The sequence below is a fragment of the Hemiscyllium ocellatum genome, chromosome 23 (assembly GCF_020745735.1).
Source record: "Hemiscyllium ocellatum isolate sHemOce1 chromosome 23, sHemOce1.pat.X.cur, whole genome shotgun sequence".
Taxonomy (NCBI): Eukaryota; Metazoa; Chordata; class Chondrichthyes; order Orectolobiformes; family Hemiscylliidae; genus Hemiscyllium; species Hemiscyllium ocellatum.
Window position 1 is genome coordinate 71,357 of NC_083423.1, and position 17,633 is coordinate 88,989.

Consider the following 17,633-nt stretch of genomic DNA (forward strand, 5'->3'; position numbering starts at 1 on the left):
CAAAAACGGTTCCATCCAAACCATCTGTACTAAGGAGGTTTCAGTCGATATTGGGAAAGTTGAAATCACCCATAACAATAACCCTGCTACTTCTGCATTTTTCCAGAATCTGCCTGCCTATGAGATCTTCAATCTTTCTACTGCTATTGGGTGGTCTGTAGAAACCCCCAAGGTGGTGGTTGCTCCCTTGCTGTTCCTAACTTCCACTCATACTGACTCAGTAGACAAACCTGCCTCAACAACCTTCCTCAACAACACTCTCTGATTAGCAATGCTACACCCCCTCCTCTTTTTCCACCTTCCCTATTCTTTTTAAACGTTCTAAACCCTGGAACATGAAGCAACCATTCCTGCCCCTGTGAAGCCCATGTCTTCATTATGACCACAACATCATAGTCCCCAAGTACTGACCCATGCTCTAAGTTCGTCACTCTTATTTCAGACAGTCCTTGCGTTAAAGCAAACACACTTTAACCGATCCCTTTGTTTCATCGTGTCAGAAATCTTCCCGATAGATTCAATACAACCTGTCACTGTCACATCTGCAACTGCCACCCTCTCAGACACGTGGCTCTGATTCCCAGCCCCCCTGCCAAACTAGTTTAAACCCTTCAGAATCACATGAGCAAATCTCCAACCCAGGACATTTGTGCCCCTCCAGTTCAGGTGCAACCCGTCCTTCATGTACACGTCCCACCTTCCCCAGAAAGTATCCTAATGGTCTAGGTATCTGAAGCCCTCCCTCCTGCACCAGTCTCGCAGCCATGTGTTAAGCTGCATTTGCTGACTGTTTCTCATCTCACTATCGGGTAAAAAATGAGGTCTGCAGATGCTGGAGATCACAGCTGAAAATGTGTTGCTGGTTAAAGCACAGCAGGTTAGGCAGCATCCAAGGAATAGGAAATTCGACGTTTCGGGCATAAGCCCTTCATCAGGAATGAAGGGCTTATGCCCGAAACGTCGAATTTCCTATTCCTTGGATGCTGCCTAACCTGCTGTGCTTTAACCAGCAACACATTTTCAGCTCATCTCACTATCTCGTGGCACCAGTAGCAAACCTGAGATCACTACTCTACTTGTCCTACTCTTCAACTTCCAACCTAACACTCTGGAGTCACTTTTCAGATCCTCAATCTCTTTCCCGGCTATATCACTGGTGCCAATATGTACCACGATTTCTGGCAGCTCATCCTCCCCCTTCAGAATCCTGTAAACCCGATTGTCGACATCCCAGACCCTGGCACTCGGGAGGCAACATACTTTCCTGGAGTCCTGTTCCTGACCACAATCCGTCTAACTATTGAGTCCCCTACGACTAGTGATTTTCTATTTTCCCCCTTCCCCTCTGAGCCACAGTGCCAGGGTCAGTGCCAGAGGCCTGATAACCAAGGTGTTCCCCTGGAAGGCCGTCCCCACCAGCAGTAACCAAAACGGTTATACTTATTGCTGAGGGGAACGGCCACAGGGTATCCCTGCTCTGACCGTCAGCTCCCATTCCTCCCCCTGACAGTAACCCAGCTGTCCTTATCCTGTGTCTGGGGAGTGACCACCTCCCTGTACATCCTCTCAATTCCCCCCTCAGCCTTCTGGATTATCTGTAGTTCATTCAGCTTCAGCTCTGGATTTCGAGGAGCTGAAGTTGGGTGCACTTCCCGCAGATGTAGTCAGCAGAGTCATGTGCAGTTGTCTCTCACCTGCCACGTTCTGCAGGAGGAACATGCAACAATCCCTCCAATAATGTTAATGAAAATACATTTCAGCGGGAGCGTCTCTCCCCCACCTTCTAACAATCCTCTACCCAACCTGAAATCTCGTTTCTATTTTTCAGCAAACTTCAAATATGCCATCCTTTTCAACTCGCTCACACACCCTCACTGCAACTTTGAATTGACATTTTTGTTTTAATTAACTGTTACTCTCTCTTCCTCCTATATTCTTGAGATATTTCAACTTAAAGGTTGACATTTCTCCTTTTTGAGTGCTCCATTCCTCTGTTTGACTTTATGTCTTTCACAAGGATACTTCCATTAAAGAAAATTACATTCCCCAAAATGCCTATGTATCTAGATAGCTAGTTGAAATGATGTTCATTTGTTATGAAAGCTTCATATTTAATACTTGTCTGAACACTTGCATTTTGAGGAAGTGTGCAAAAATTGATTTGTTTCAATTCCAGTGGATACCTGGATTTCTTTTGAAAATGATCAATTTGCACATTGGAGCATTTGTATAATGAAATACTTAATGGAAACTACATTGTTTGCTGGAAATCTAGTTTTGGGTCTGTATTCAATAGAGTTTAGAAGGATGAGAAAGAATCTGATGGAAATGTATAAAATTCTAACAGGACTGGACAGACGAGATGCAGGAAGATGTTTCCCCTGGTTGGGGGAAGCTAGAAGCAGGGATCACAGTCTTAGGTTATGGGGTAGACCATTTAGGACTGAGATGGAGAAACACCGCTTCACTCACAAGGTAGTGAACATATGGAATTCTCTACCTTGGAAGGCAGTGGAGACCAAGTCACTCAGCATATTCAAGAAAAAGTTTTTGATAATTTTACAGATTATAACAGCATCAAGGGGAAAAAGTGGGAATATGGTATGGAGATAGAGGAGCAGCCATGATCATATTATATGGGAGAGCAAACTTGAATGGCCTCCTCCTGCTCCTAATTTCTATGCTTTTACTTGGTCACTTGCTGGAGTTTTCTGACTAGCAGCTACTTTCGATTTGGACAGAATTTTGTGAGCAGTGGAAGTTGATGTCCAGCTCAAGGAAGGAAAAAAATCTTTCCAGACCAGTTTTCCTGTTTCCGTGTAGCGCCTGGAACACTGATCAAACTTCCCTTATGAGGAGGCTTACAGCAAGTTTGTCTCAATGTTTCCTCAATTATTGTATCTGCAAAGAGCCTAAAGCTATGGTCAGATTCTTAGTGGCCTATTATGAGATTCAAGACAGATTCAGACAAGGAGTTCTGCGATGCTCAACTCAGTATTGGGAGCAACTTGCTGCATCTTTCATGCTTCTGACAAGCAATGTGGCCACATTCCTACCAAACAGTGATGAATTGCCAGCTAAGAGGGAACATAGCTAGATAAACAATGAATTAACCCTGCAACATGCCTTCCTGTCTTTTTTCGGCTTCCTATCTTACCAAACATGCTGAACAAACTGTTGAGAATTCTTGGCATCGCAGCCAAAGTAGGTGTCTGGCTATTATAACTCACCATTTATTCCAAACAACCTCCATGACGGACACTGGGCACCAAGGTCTTTGTTATTTGTTATTTAATTATCTGAATGTACAAGGCATGATTAGTAAGTTTGTGTATGATACAAAATTAGGAGATATCGTTGATAGTTAGGAAGATTATCAGATATTTCAGAGGGATCTTGCTCAGATGGGGAAGTGGATTGATGATTGGCAAATGGCATTCAATACAGAGAAATGTGAGGTATTGCATTTTGGAAAGTCAAACCTAGGTAGGACTTATACAGTAAATGGTAAGGTCTTGAGGAGTGTTGTGGAACAGAGGGACCGACGATACAACTATTTTGTTTTTTGACAGCAGCGTGACAGACAGACAGGGTGGTAAAGAAGGGCATTTAGCACACTGGCCTGCATCGAAGCATTGAGTATAGCAGTTGGACGTTATGGTACAGTTGTGTAAAACGTTGATGAGGCTGCACTTGGAGTATTGTATACAGTGTTGGTCACCAGGTTATAGGCGAGACAGAGTTAAACTGGAAAGATGCAAAGCAGATTTACAAGCATGTTGCCAGGACTACTAGGTCTGAATTAAAGGGAGAGTTTGGCCAAGATAGGACTTTATTCCTTGGAACATAGGAGAATGAGGGTGACCTTATTGAGGTATATAAAATCATGAGTGGCATTGACAGGATGAACGCAGATAGTTATTTTCCCAGGGATGGGAAACTAGGATTGAAAACTAGAGGAATTAGGTTTAAGGTGAGAGGGGAAAGATTTAAGAAATATCTGAGGGGCAACTTTTTCATGCAGCGAAGATGCGTATATGACTGCCAGAGAAAGTGGTTGAGGTATAATAGCAACATCTAAAAAACATTTGGATAGGTACATGGATGGGAAGGGTTTAGAGTGATATGGATCAAATGCAGGAAATTGGAACTAGCCGAGTGGGCACCATGGTCAGCATGGACCAGTTTGGGCTGAAGGGCCTGTTGGCATGCTTTGTTACATGATGACTCTATCTCATGGTACGTTCTACTGGCACCAGCTACATAGAACATAAAACATTACAGCACAATACAGGCTCATCGGCCCTTGATGTTGCACCAACCTGTGGAAACAATTTGAAGCCTATCTAACCTACACTATTCCATTTTCATCCATTCGTCTATTCAATGACTGTTTAAATGTCCTTAAATTTGGCAAGTCTACTACTGTTGCAGACAGTGTGTTCCACACGCCTACTACTTTCTGAGTAAAGAAATTACCTCTGAAATCTGTCCAATATCTATTATCTCTCAATTTAAAGCTATGACCCCTTGTGCTAGCCATCACCATCTGAGGAAAACGGCCCTCACTATCCACCCTATCTAACCCTCTGATTATCTTATATGTCTCATTAAGTTACCTCTCAAACTTCTCTCTAACAAAAACAGCCTCATATCCCTCAGTCTTTCTTGATAAGACCTTCCCTCCATAGCAGGCAACATCCTAATAATCTTCTCTGAACCCTTTCCAAAGCTTCCACATCCTTCCTATAATGTGGTGACCAGAACTGTATGCAATGGTTCAAGTGCAGCCACACCAGAGTTTTGTACAGCTGCAACATGACCTCATGGCTCTGAAATTCAATCCCTCTACCAATAAAAGCTAATACACAGCATGCCTTCTTAATAACCCTATCAAACTGAGTGGCAACTTTCAGGGATCGACGTACATGGACACCAAGATCTTTCTGTTCCTCTATACTGCCAAGAATCTTACCATTAGCCCAGTACTCTGTATTCCTGTTGCTCCTTCCAAAGTGAATCACCTCACACAATTCTGCATTAAACTTCATTTGCCACCTCTCAGCCCAACTCTGCAGCTTATCTATGTCCCTCCGTAACCTGCAACATCCTTCAGCACTATACACAACTCCACCAACCTTAAGATCATCTGCAGATTTACTAACCCATCCTTCTACATCCTCATCTAGGTCATTTATAAAAATAACAAACAGCAGTGGCATGAAAACAGATCCTTGTGGTACACCACTAGTTACTGAACTCCAGGATGAACATTTCCCATCAACCACCATACTCTGTCTTCTTTCAGCTAGCCAATTTTTGATCCAAACCGTGAAATCACCCTCAATCCCATGCCTCTGTATTTTGTGCAATAGCCTACCATGGGGATCTCTATCAAACGCTTTACTGAAATCCATATACACCACATCAACCACTTTACCTTCATCCACCTGTTTGGTCACCTTCTCAAAGAACTCAATAAGCTTTATGAGGCATGATTAGAGAGGTGCTGGAAAATCTCAGCAGGTCAGACAGCAACCAAGCATCTGCAGCTCTAATTTCCAGCATCTGCAGTACCCATCTCCGCCTTTGTGAGGCATGAGCTAGCCTTCACAAAACCGTGTTGACTATCCCTAATCAACTTATTCCTCTCTAGATGATTATTAATCCTATCTCTTATAACCTTTTCCAACACTTTATCCACAACAGAAGTAAGGCTCAATGGTCTATAATTACTAGAGCTGTCTCCGTTCCCCTTCTTGAACAAGGGGACATTTGCTATCCTCCAGTCTTCTGGCACTATTTCTGTAGACAATGATGACATAAAGATCAAAACTAAAGGCTCTGCAATCTCCTCTCTGGCTTCCCAGAGAATCCGAGGATAAATCCCATCTGGCCCAGGGGTCTTATCTATTTTCATATTTTTCAGAATACTAGCACCTCCTCCTTGTGAACAATAATCCTAGCTAGTCTAGTAGTCTGTATTTCAGTATTCTCCTCAACAACGTTGTCTTTTTCCAGTGTGAATGCTGACGAAAAATATTCATTTTGCACTTTAGTTATCTCTTCGGACTCCACGCACAACTTTGCACTGCAATCCTTGATTGGCCGTAATCTTTCTCTAGTCATTCTTTTATTCCTGATATGCCGGTAGAAGGCTTTAGGGTTTTCCTTGATCCTACCTGCCAACAACTTCTCATGTTTCCTCCTGGCTCTTCTTATCTCTCTCTTTAGGTCTTTCCTGGCTAACTTGTAACTCTCAAGTGCCCTAACTGAGCCTTCACATCTTTGCCTAACATAAGCCTTTTTCCTCTTGACAAAAGATTCAACTTCTTTAGTAAACTATGGCTCCCTTGCTTAACCACTTTTTCCTTGCTTGACAGGTACATATTTTATCAAGGACATGCAGTAGTTGTTCCTTGAATAAGCTCCATATTTCAATTGTTCCCATCCCATGCAGTTTCCCTCCCCATCCTATGCATCGTAAATCTTACCAAATCGCATCATAATTGCCTTTTCCCCAGCAATAACTCTTGCCCTACGTTATAGACCTATCCATTTCCATCACTAGAGTAAACATAACCGAACTGTGGTCACTATCACCAATGTGCTCACCTACCTCCAAATCTAACACCTGGCCAGGTTCATTACCCAGTATCAAATCCAATGTGGATCGACCCTTGTTGGCTTGTCTACATACTATGTCAGGAAACCGTCTTGCACACATTGGACAAAATTGACCAATCTAAGGTACTCAAACTATAGTAATTCCAGTTAATATTTGGAAGGTCTAAGCCCCCATAACCACGACCCTGTTACACTCGCTCCTATCCAGAATTATCTTTGCTATCGATTCCTCTACATCTCTGGAACTATTTGCAGGCCTCTAGGAAACTCCTAACTGAGTTACCCCTCCTTTCCTGTTTCTAACCTCAGCCCATACTACCTCAGTAGATGAGTCCTCAAACATCCTTTTTGCTATCATAATACTGTCCTTGACTAACAGTGCCACACCTCTCTCTCTTTAACCACCTTCCCTGTTCTTACTGAAATATCTAAATCCTGGAACCTGCAACAACCATTCCTGTCCCTGATCTATCCATGTCTCCAAAATGGCCACAACACTGAAGTCCCAGGTACCAACCCACGCTGCAGGTTCACCCACCTTATTCCGGATGCTCCTGGCATTGAAGTAGACACACTTCAAACTACCTTCCTGTTTGCTGGTGAACTCTTGTGTCCTTGAAACCTTATTTCTGACCTTATTACACTCAACCTCCTGGACACTGGAACAACAAATTTGCTTCCCATCCCCCTGCTAAATGAGTTTAAACCCACCCGGACAGCATTAGCACAGAGAAATATAGATACGCTGCAGAGCTGGGCTGCAAATGGCACCTGCGAACCTGGGAACCCTCCAACCACAAGGTATGAATTCAGATTTCTCCAGTTTCCTCATCTCCCCTCCCCCCACCTTGTCTCAGTCGGTTTCCTCTAACTCAGCACCGCCCTCCTAATCTGCAATCCTCTTCCTGACCTCTCCGCCCCCACCCCACTCCGGCCTATCACCCTCACCTTGACCTCCTTCCACCTATCCCACCTCCATCGCCCCTCCTCCCTACCTTTTATCTTAGCCTGCTTGGCTCTCTCTCTCTTATTCCTGATGAAGGGCTTATGCTCGAAACGTCGAATTCTCTATTCCTGAGATGCTGCCTGGCCTGCTGTGCTTTGACCAGCAACACATTTGCAGCTGCAAATGGCACCACATTAGCCATAAGTGCTCATCTAAACACTTTTTAAAGGTTGCAAAGTTTCTCGCCTCAACTACTCTCCCAGACAGTGCACTCTAAATACCTACCACATTTTGGGTGAAAACAAATTTTCCAGATCCTCTTTAAATATCCTTCCTTAATTATACTCCCTTTTTACTGAACCTTCAATTATGGGAATTAGCTGGATTTGTTGGTCCGACATGATACCCTAAAGGGAACATGTTGGACCTGTACTCTTGCCAATCCCATTTTGATTGCCCCTAGGCAAATATTTATACTTCTATATTTCAATCTGTGTGTGTTAACCAGCTCAATAATTTGTTGAATAGGTTTTATTTTGTAATAAACATTCACTTTCTCTTTTTACTAAAGAAACCTGTATATGAATGGCCATATTAGTAACTAAGTAAATAGTAAATTTATGTTGAGACCAATGAATAGTGAAACTAGACTCTTCCAATCTCAGTATAACACCATTCAGTGTGACATACATGACAAATATTATTTTTTAAATCACATTTTCACTAATAACTTGTAAGCTAAAACACTGTTTCAAGGCAGTACCTTAGCTCAGATGTGCTCATCTGTGTTTATTATTTCTGAATATCTCAGCTCCCTTAGTGGGAGGGGCGATGCTGTAGTTGTAAAGTCACTGGATGAGTTATCTAGAACACTAGGCTAGTGTTCTAGGGATGTGGGTTTAATTCCTGCCATAGCAAGAGGTGAAATTTGAACTCAATTTAAAATTAAAAACTAACCTAATTGTGTAACCAGTCATTGTAAAAAGTTACCTGGTTTATTAATGTCCTTTAGGGAAAGAAATCTTCCATGCTTTCTAGTCTGGCCTTATGTTACTCCAAACTCACAGCAATGTGGGTGACTCCTAAATAGCTCTGGCAATCAGGAACTGGGAATAAATGCTGGCCTAGCGCATGACACCCACATGCAATAAATGAAAAGCATAATGTTTGTACCATCATGCTGACTCACCCAATGGGTGATGTGATTGCTTTGTGTATTGTAACAATATTACAAACTCATATGTAAATGTTGTTGATGATTTTGCTGCATACTGATATCACCATCTGTCTTGATACACATTCACAGCACAGATCAAAACTGACTAAAATGAGCATATTCAATCTTCCCCTCCCCCCAATCAACCTACTGCTGCATTTCTGGAACAAGCGATATTGATAAAGCACTGAGTCATGCTCTTGCAGCATTTGACATTCGCTTTGATGAGTTACCTCTTTTTAACATATTACTGTTATACATGTGTTAGATAGCATAAAAGTGCTTCATTGTTCTGTCTGATGTGAGCCAATAGTGATACCTGGTAAATGATCAGGAGATTTAAATTTGTACGTGATGTTTCTGCATTGAAGAATCTCCACGATTAGCTGCTCTCCATCTGTCTTCATTTCCTTCTTCAGTGCTATCTTAATTTCTCCCATCACTTGAGTTTTACCTATGAATGTAATAACAAGAAAATATTGGTGCAGACTTTCATAAATAATCCATCAGCTGAGAGAATTCACCATTGGATGAACAGAACTTTCAATCCAACAAATCATTTGGCATTATGAAAAACAAATGTGTTGATTTGTTAGTACCAGTAAAAATGCTCATGAATAATAGGGCACAGAATGATTTCAGCACCATTATTAGTTAAATGAGTTAAGATCATAAAAGATCAATGTTTGCCGTTTTATCCTAGATTCTTATCAGTCTAAATCATTGAGTACAGGATGGAGAGGAATAAGGAGAAAGTTAAAAACAATTACAATTACCAAAAGGAAAGAAAACTGAGGATGAAATCACTATTGTTTTCCTTTTACGTTTGTTCTCAAGAACTGCGTTGTTGAGAAGCTGTCAGAGCATGGTCCCTGAGCCTTTATCAGAGGCTGTCCTTCTACTCAAAGTGTGCTCAGCTTCAGCCAAGCAGTACTCTCTCAGATTTGAGTTTACGACATTCTGAGCCAGCAACACCCACGTTATGTGCAAGAACAAAAGAAACTGTAGATAAGAGGTGGTCTAAGTCTACAGTATCATTGTTGGAATATTGACTTGAAAAGTAATGTTTTCCATACTGTTGAAGAGAACGAAGTGTGACAGATGGTGAGAATGCCCAACAATGTTCCCTCAAAGTTGCATGGCTGTGCACCACATTGTTCTGTGAACAGTGAACAATGTCCCCACCACCTACAACATTGACTTCAGGTTTTTTCATTCATTCACAAGATGTGGATGTCACTGGCCAGGCCAATGTTTATTGCCCAATCCTAATTGCCCAGAGGACAGATTAGAGTCAACCAAATTGCTGTAGGTCTAGAGTCACATGTAGGACAGACCAGGTAAGGATATCAGATTTCCTACCTTAAAGGACAAAAGTGAATCAAGTGGGTTTTTCCCAACAATTGACAATGATTTCACAGTCATCATTAGATTCCGGATCAATATTGAATTCATATTCCATTATCTGACGTGGCAGGATTTGAACCCAGGTTCCCAGAATGTTAATAGAGTCCCTGGATTAATAATCTAGCGATAATACCATAAGGCCATCACCTACTCTTACTTTACACAGAGGGTGGTAGGTGCCTGGAACGCATTGCCAGCAGAGGTAGTAAAGACAGGCATGGTAGATTCGTTTAAGGTGCATCTGGACAGATGCATGAGTAAGTGAAGAGCAGAGGGATACAGATCCTTAGGAATTGGTGATAGGTTTAGACAGTGGATTTAGATCTACTCAGGATTGGAGGGTCAAAGGGCCTGTTCCTGTGCTGTAAATTTTCTTTGTTTTTTTTTGAACTCCCTCAAAGGTTACCGAAATTCATGCCATGCACAAACTTCAAAAGCCTGCACAGAAGAATAAATAGGAATATTGATCCCTGAGTAAAAGACAAACCCATGCTAACACGACAAATCAGGAGGGAGATTTTGATTTTATTTATTGTAGTCACATGTACTGATGTATAGTGAAAAGCTCTGCTTTGCAATGAGTGCAAGCAGATCAAAGCAAGCAAGGATATACGAATCGTAGTGTTTAGACAGGGAGGCATATAGGTTACACTGAACAGAAGGTGCTTAAAGCAAGATCAACATTAGCAAAATCAACATTATTTGAAGTTAGACAGTCCATTCATCAGTCTAATAACAGCAGGAAAAAAGCTGTTCTTGAAGCTGCTGGTGCATGCATTCAAGCTTCTGTATATCCTGTCTGATGGAAGAGGTTGTAGCAAAATATTACTGGGGTGGGAGGGGTCTTTGATGGTGTTGGCAGCCTTTCCACAGCAATAAGAGGTGTAAATGGAGCCCATGAATGGAAGGTTGCCTCCTGTGACAGTCTGAGCTGTGCACACAACCTTCTGTAAGTTCTTATGCTCCTGAGCAGTGCAGATGCTATAGCAGGCTATTATGCACCCAGACAGTATACTTTCTGTGGTACATCTGTAAAGGTGTGTGAGAGTGCTTGTGGACATGCTGAATTTCTTAAGCCACCTGAGGAAGAAGAGGCATTGTTATGCCTTCTTGACCGTCGCATCTATGTGGAAAGTCCAGGATAGGTCGTTAGTTAGTGTCATTTCTTGGAACTTGATGCTCTCCAACTCAGCTCCATTGACGTAGACATGGGGAATGTCCTCCTCCTTTCTTCCTGAAGTCAATGATTGGTTCTTTTGTTTTGCTGACATGCAGACAGAGATTGCTATCATTGCATCATGACACCAAGCCCTCTATTTCTTTTCTATATTCTGATTCATCATTCTTTGATAGCCATCCTACCACAGTGGTGTCGTCAGCAAACTTGCAGATAGTCTTCAGTCAGAATTGGGCTACACAGTCGTGGGTGTACAGGTAGTATAGCAGCTGGCTGAGAACACATCCTTGGTGGGTTCCATTGTTGAGGTTTATCTTGAAAGAAATGTCTATCTTTACTGATTGCAGTCTGTGGGTTAGAAAGCTAAGGATCCAGTTGCAGAGAGCAGAGCTGAGACCTAGGTCTTGAATTTTTGGAATTAGTCTGGGAAGAATCGTGGTATTGAAGGTGGAGCTGTAGTAGATGAGTAGGTGTCTGTGTCCTTGTTGTCCACCTCAAACACCAGTCAATAAGAAATGAGCAGTGATACTTATGGATGATGATAACTCCATCTGAGTATCAAAATAAAATGTTCTGAATAGTTAATGAAATTTCAATGACAGGGCACTTAATTATTAGAAAAACAGACAAAATAATGAAGATGTTTTAATTGGTTGCAATTATCAAATGGAACTGATGGTGAGAGCTAATGGCAAAGCGAGAGTCTATTGTAGCAGAAGAGTGATATAGATGAAGAATTGGTATTAATAGCAGAAAATGGGTAAGCTATGCTGAGAGCAAACATATGCAAACCAGACACTTGGAGTAATCAGGGAGAATGAGGTGTAATCAAAACATGGATTAACACAGGAGGTATTTATGCTATGAAGTTGTTGAAGTCAGTGATGAGTTCTGAAGGCTGTAAAATATGTGGGCAGAGCATATTCGTGGAGATTATATTGGTCATTGCTTGAACACTGCACCAGATGTTAGACCACATGTTAACATGAGAGTCAGATGGTCAATTGAAATGACACATCCAACCTGTGTTTGGTCTCACTTACGAAGTGCAACTGTTTTGCGGTCAGTGAATACAGTAGACTTGGTATTCCATGAACAGTGTCCTCCATTTACCCCCTTCCCTTGCAACATATCTTAAAGACTACCACCTGGTGGCTCACACCTCCATAATCATGAAGTGCTTCGCGAGTCTGATCATGGCTCACATCAACTCTAACCTTCCAACAGGCCTTGGTTCCCTGCAATGTGCCTACTAACATAACAGTGGACACCGTTTCCCTAACCCTACACACATTCCTGCAACATCTGGTGGAGAGAGAGAGAGAGAGAGAGAAAGAGAGTGTTTGTGTGTGTGTGTGTGTGTGTGTGTGAAAATGGTGTATAACTGTAAGGAGATGTGAGAGAGTGTGTTTGCGTGTGTGCCTCTCGGGATGGATGTGTCTGTGTGTCTGAGAGACAGCGTGTGTTTGAGAAAGGGTCTGTGTAAGTGTATGTCAGAGTGTGTGTGCATCTGTACATGTGTGAGTGTATATGTGTGTGAACGTGTGTTGTATAGTAGGGTCATCTGCAGTGTGACATGAACCCAAGGTCCTGGTTGAGGCCATCCTCATGGGTATCGAATTTGGCTATCAGCCTCTGCTCAGCCATTCTGTGCTGTTGCATTTCCTGAAGTATGTCTTGGAGGATGGTCACCTGAAGATCTGAAGTTGAATGCCCTTGACCGCTGAAGTGTTCCCCGACTGCGAGGGAACATTCCTGTCTTGCGATTGTTGCATGGTGTCCATTTATCCATTATCGTAGCATCTGCTTGGTCTCAACAATGTACCATGTGCTGCAGCATCCTCGCCTTCAGCGAATGAGATAGGCAATGTTGGCCAAGTCATGAGTACCTGCCACGTACATAGTGGGTGGTGTCCCCACTGATAATGGTAGTATCCATGTTGATACTCTTACATGTCTTGCAGTTGTCCTGATGGCTGGGCAGTTTGCTGCAAAAAATAGTCCATTTAGTGTTTGACAGTTGGTTAAAGGCAAGAAGTGGGGGCGTTGGGAAGATCTTGGTGAGGTGTTCATCTTTATTGATAATGTGTTGCAGTCTGCGAAGAACATGGTGTAGTTTCTCCGATCCCGGGAATTACTGAACAAAAAAAATACCCTATTGGTCACAGCCCTTGTCTGTCTCCTTGAGGAGGTCATTACGGTTTCTAGCTGTGGCACATTGGAACTGGCAATCAATGAGTTGAGCATCATATCTTGTTCTTATGAAGGCATCCTTCAGCACCTTCAGGTGTCCATTGTGTTCCTCGTCATCTGAACAAATCCTCTGTAGGTGTAGAGCTTGAAAATAGAGGATTGTTGTTTTAATATTTGTAGGGTGGAAGCTAGAGAAGTGTGGCATTGTGAGGTTATCCATGGGCTTGCTGTAGAGTGAGGTGCTGAGGTATCCAACTTGGATGGAGATGCATGTGTCTTAGAATGAGACAGATACTAAACAGTCATCCTTGGTAAGTCTGATGGTTGGATGAAATGCATTCATCTCACTGTGTAGTTGTTTCAGTGACTCCTCACCATGGGTCCAGAGGAAGAAAATGTCATCAATATATCTGGTGTATAGTGCTGGTTGGAGGTCCTGTGCGGCAAAGAAGTCTTGTTCAAATTTGTACATGAAAAGGTTGGTATATTGGGATACACATTTGGATCCGATGGCTGTTCTGTGTGTCTGGATGAAGAACTGACTGTCAAAAGTGAAAAGGTTGTGGTAGAGGATGAAGCAGATGAGTTGTAGGATGGTGCTCTGAGATTGGCAGTTGTTGGTATTGAGTACTGAGGCTGTTGTAGCAATGTCGTCATCATAGGGTATGCTAGTGTAGAGTGCTGAAACACCAATTATGATGAGGAATGTTCCTAGTTTGACTAGTCCATGAATGTTGAGTTTCTGCAAGAAATCTGTAGTCTTGCGGCAGAAGCTGAGGGTCCCCTGTACAATGGGTTTCAAGATGCCCTCAACATAGTCAGAGAGGTTCTCATACAGGGTTCCATTATCTCACACAATGGGTTGACCAGGTGTGTTGCCTTTGTGTATCTTCGGAAGGCAGATATTTTGTTCAAAAAGGACACAATCTGTAGGCAGTCAATTCAGGCAGTCAATCTGTGTAGCATTTTATAAATTCCCACTTTGGAAGTAGAACCAGTCTGACTCAAGATTGGGATACAGACTCTAACCTCATACCTTTAATGCATTTCTGAGCTGAGATGTCACTTTTTTTTAAAATAACACTTTGTTATCTCAAGAATGTGATTTGAAAGAAGTTCTGGGATTTACATATTAATGAACTGAAACCTGCAACTCATTCTGAAAGATGAAAGACTTAACAGCAATCTAGGTTTGTTCAATATATTGTATCAGTTGCATGCATGACACTGTGATCTGTTGCTTTGAATTTTGTGTTTTATGATCCTGCTCCACAGCTACTTGAAGAAGGAGCAGCACTCCGAAAGCTAATACTTCCAAATAAACATATTGGACTATAAGCTTGTGTTGTGTGATTTTTAACTCAAGACTGGGCATCCATGAGGCACTGTGGGCCACCAACAACAGCAGAATTGCTCTCCATCACAATCTGCAACCTGTTGGCCCAGCATATCCCCCATTCAAATATTACCATCAAGCCATGGGATCAATGGAGAGTGCAGGAGGGCATGTCAGGTGCAGCACCAGGCATACCTAAAAAGGTGTCAACCTGGTGAGGCTACAAACAGCATAAGCAGGAAGTGATAGACAGAGCTCAGTAAGCCCATAACCAACGGATCAGATCTAAGCTCTGCAGTCCTACGACATCCAGCTGTGAATGGTGGAGGACAATTAAACAATTCACTGGCAAGAGAAGCTCCACAAATATCCCTATCTGCAAGATGGAAGACGCCAGTACAAAAGATAAAGCTGTAGCATTCACAGCAATCTTCAGATGGAAGTGCCAAGTAGCTGATCCATCTTGATGTCCTCCAGTGTCTGCAGCATTACAGACATCAGTCATCAGCCAATTCAATTCACTCCATGTGCTCTCAAGGAATGGTTGGAGGCAATTGATACTGAAAAGGATATAGACCCTGACAACATTCCGACAATAGTACCTAAGGTATGTGCCCCAGAATTTGCTGCTCCTCTGACGAAGCTGTTTCAAAACAGTTGCAAGACTGGCATGTACCTCCAAATGTAGAAAATTGCCCAGGTATACCCTGCACATAAAAAGCAGGACTAATCCAACCTGGCCAATCATTGCCCCATAAAGTCTACTCTTGAGCTTCAGTGAAATGATGGAAAGTGTCACCAATAGTACTCTTAAGCAGCACCTGCTCAGCAATAATCTGCTCAGTGACGCCCAGTTTGGGTTCTGCCAAGACCAATCATTACAGCCTTTGTTCAAACATGACAAAAGAGCTGAATTCCAGAGGTGAGGTGAGAGTGATAGACCTTGATATCATGGCTGCATTTGACCAAGTATGGTATCAATGAGCTCTAGCAATACTGGAATCAATGGAAACCAGGAGGCAAACTCTCCACTATTTGGAGTCATAGCTGGCACACAGGATGATGGTTGTGGTTTTTGGAGATCAGTCATCTCAGCTCCAGTACATATCTGCAGGAGTTCCTCAGGGTTGTGTTTGAGCCCAAATATCTTCAGCTGCTTCATCAATGACTTTCCCAGTACAGTAGTCGGGATATTTCAATGTTCTGCTCTATTTGCAACTCCTCAGATACTGAAGCAGTCTATGTCCAAATGCAACAAGGTCAGGATAATATCCAGGCTGGGCTGTCAAGTGGAAAATAACATTTGTACAACACAAATTCCAGACAATGGCCATCTCCAATAGGAGGCAATCTAACCAAGACCCTTTGACATTCAGTGGTGTTACTCAATCCCCCACTATCAACATTCTGGGAGTTATGATTGATCGAAAACTCAACTAGACTCACCACATAAACATGGTGGCTATATGAGTAAGTTAGAGGCTAGGAATAATGTAATGAGTAACTCACCTCCTGACTCTTCAAAACCTATCCATCATCTACAAGGTAAAAATCAGAGTGTGATGGAATACTGTACACTTGCTTGAATGGGTGTTGCTCCAACGAGACTCAAGAAGTTTAACAGCATCCAGGACAAAACAGCCTGGATGCTGTTAAACCGCATCCACGAGCATCCACTCATGCCACCACCAAGCCTCAGTAGCAGCAGTCTGTGTTAAAACAAGATGCACTGCAGAAATTCACCGAAGATCCTCTGGCAGCACCTTCCAAACCCATGACTATTTCCATTGAGAAGGACAAAGGCAATAGATATATGGGAACAATATCACCTGCAAGTTTCCTCCAAGCCACTGACCATACTGAGTTGGAAACATATTACTGTTCCTTCACTATCACTGGGTCTAAATCTAGAATTCCCTCTCTAATGGCTTCGTGGTCCAAACCACAGCAGGTGGACTGCTGCAGTTCGAGAAGACAGCTCACCACCACCTTCTAAAAGGCAACAACAGATGGGCAATAAATGTTGGTCAGCCTGCGGTGCCCACATCATATGAATGAATATTAAAAAATTATAAACTCTTGGAGTCCCAGCACTGATCCCTGTGGAACACTACTGGTCACAGATCTCCAGTCTGAAAAGCACCCTTTCACTCCGACTATCTGTCTACTATGACTAAGCTATGAAGAAAGATTTGATGGACTGTGTTTGTTTTCACTGGAAAGCAGGAAATTGAGGGGCGATCTGATAAAAGTTTATAAGATTGTGAATGGTATGGATAGAGTGGAAAGCATAAGTCTTTTTCCCAGGGTGGAGGGATCAATTACTAAGGGACACAGGTTCAAGGAGCTAGGGGAAGTTTAAAGAAGATATGCGAGGTGGGTTTTTCACACAAAGGGTAATAAGTGCCTGGAAGGTTGCTGCCAGTGGAAGGGGTTGAAGTAGGCAGAATAGCAGCATTCAGGAAGCACCTGGACAAATACATGAATAGAAAGGGAATAGAAGAATACGGATCCTGTAAGTGAAGATAGTTTTAGCATGGAAGGGAAAAATGAGTCAGCACAGGCTTGGAGGGCTGAAGGGCCCGCATGTGTGCTGCATTGTTCTTTGTTCTAAGCCAGTTCTGAATCCATTTTACAAGTTCACCACGGATACTACATGACTCCAGTTATTGCATCAGCCTACCATGAGGAACCTTGTCAAAGGCCTTGCTAAAGTCCACATAGATAATAT

General features: G+C 42.6%; 1 protein-coding gene across 1 annotated transcript in view; it reads right to left on the reverse strand.

Annotated features, from left to right (window-relative positions):
• pcloa (piccolo presynaptic cytomatrix protein a) overlaps positions 1 to 17,633 on the reverse strand; it is a 577,994-nt gene that overhangs the window by 11,819 nt on the left and 548,542 nt on the right. Inside the window, exon 26 of the mRNA XM_060842523.1 lies at positions 9,109 to 9,243. Within this exon, the coding sequence (XP_060698506.1) occupies positions 9,109 to 9,243 (135 nt within the window). The remainder of the gene's footprint in view (positions 1 to 9,108; positions 9,244 to 17,633) is intronic.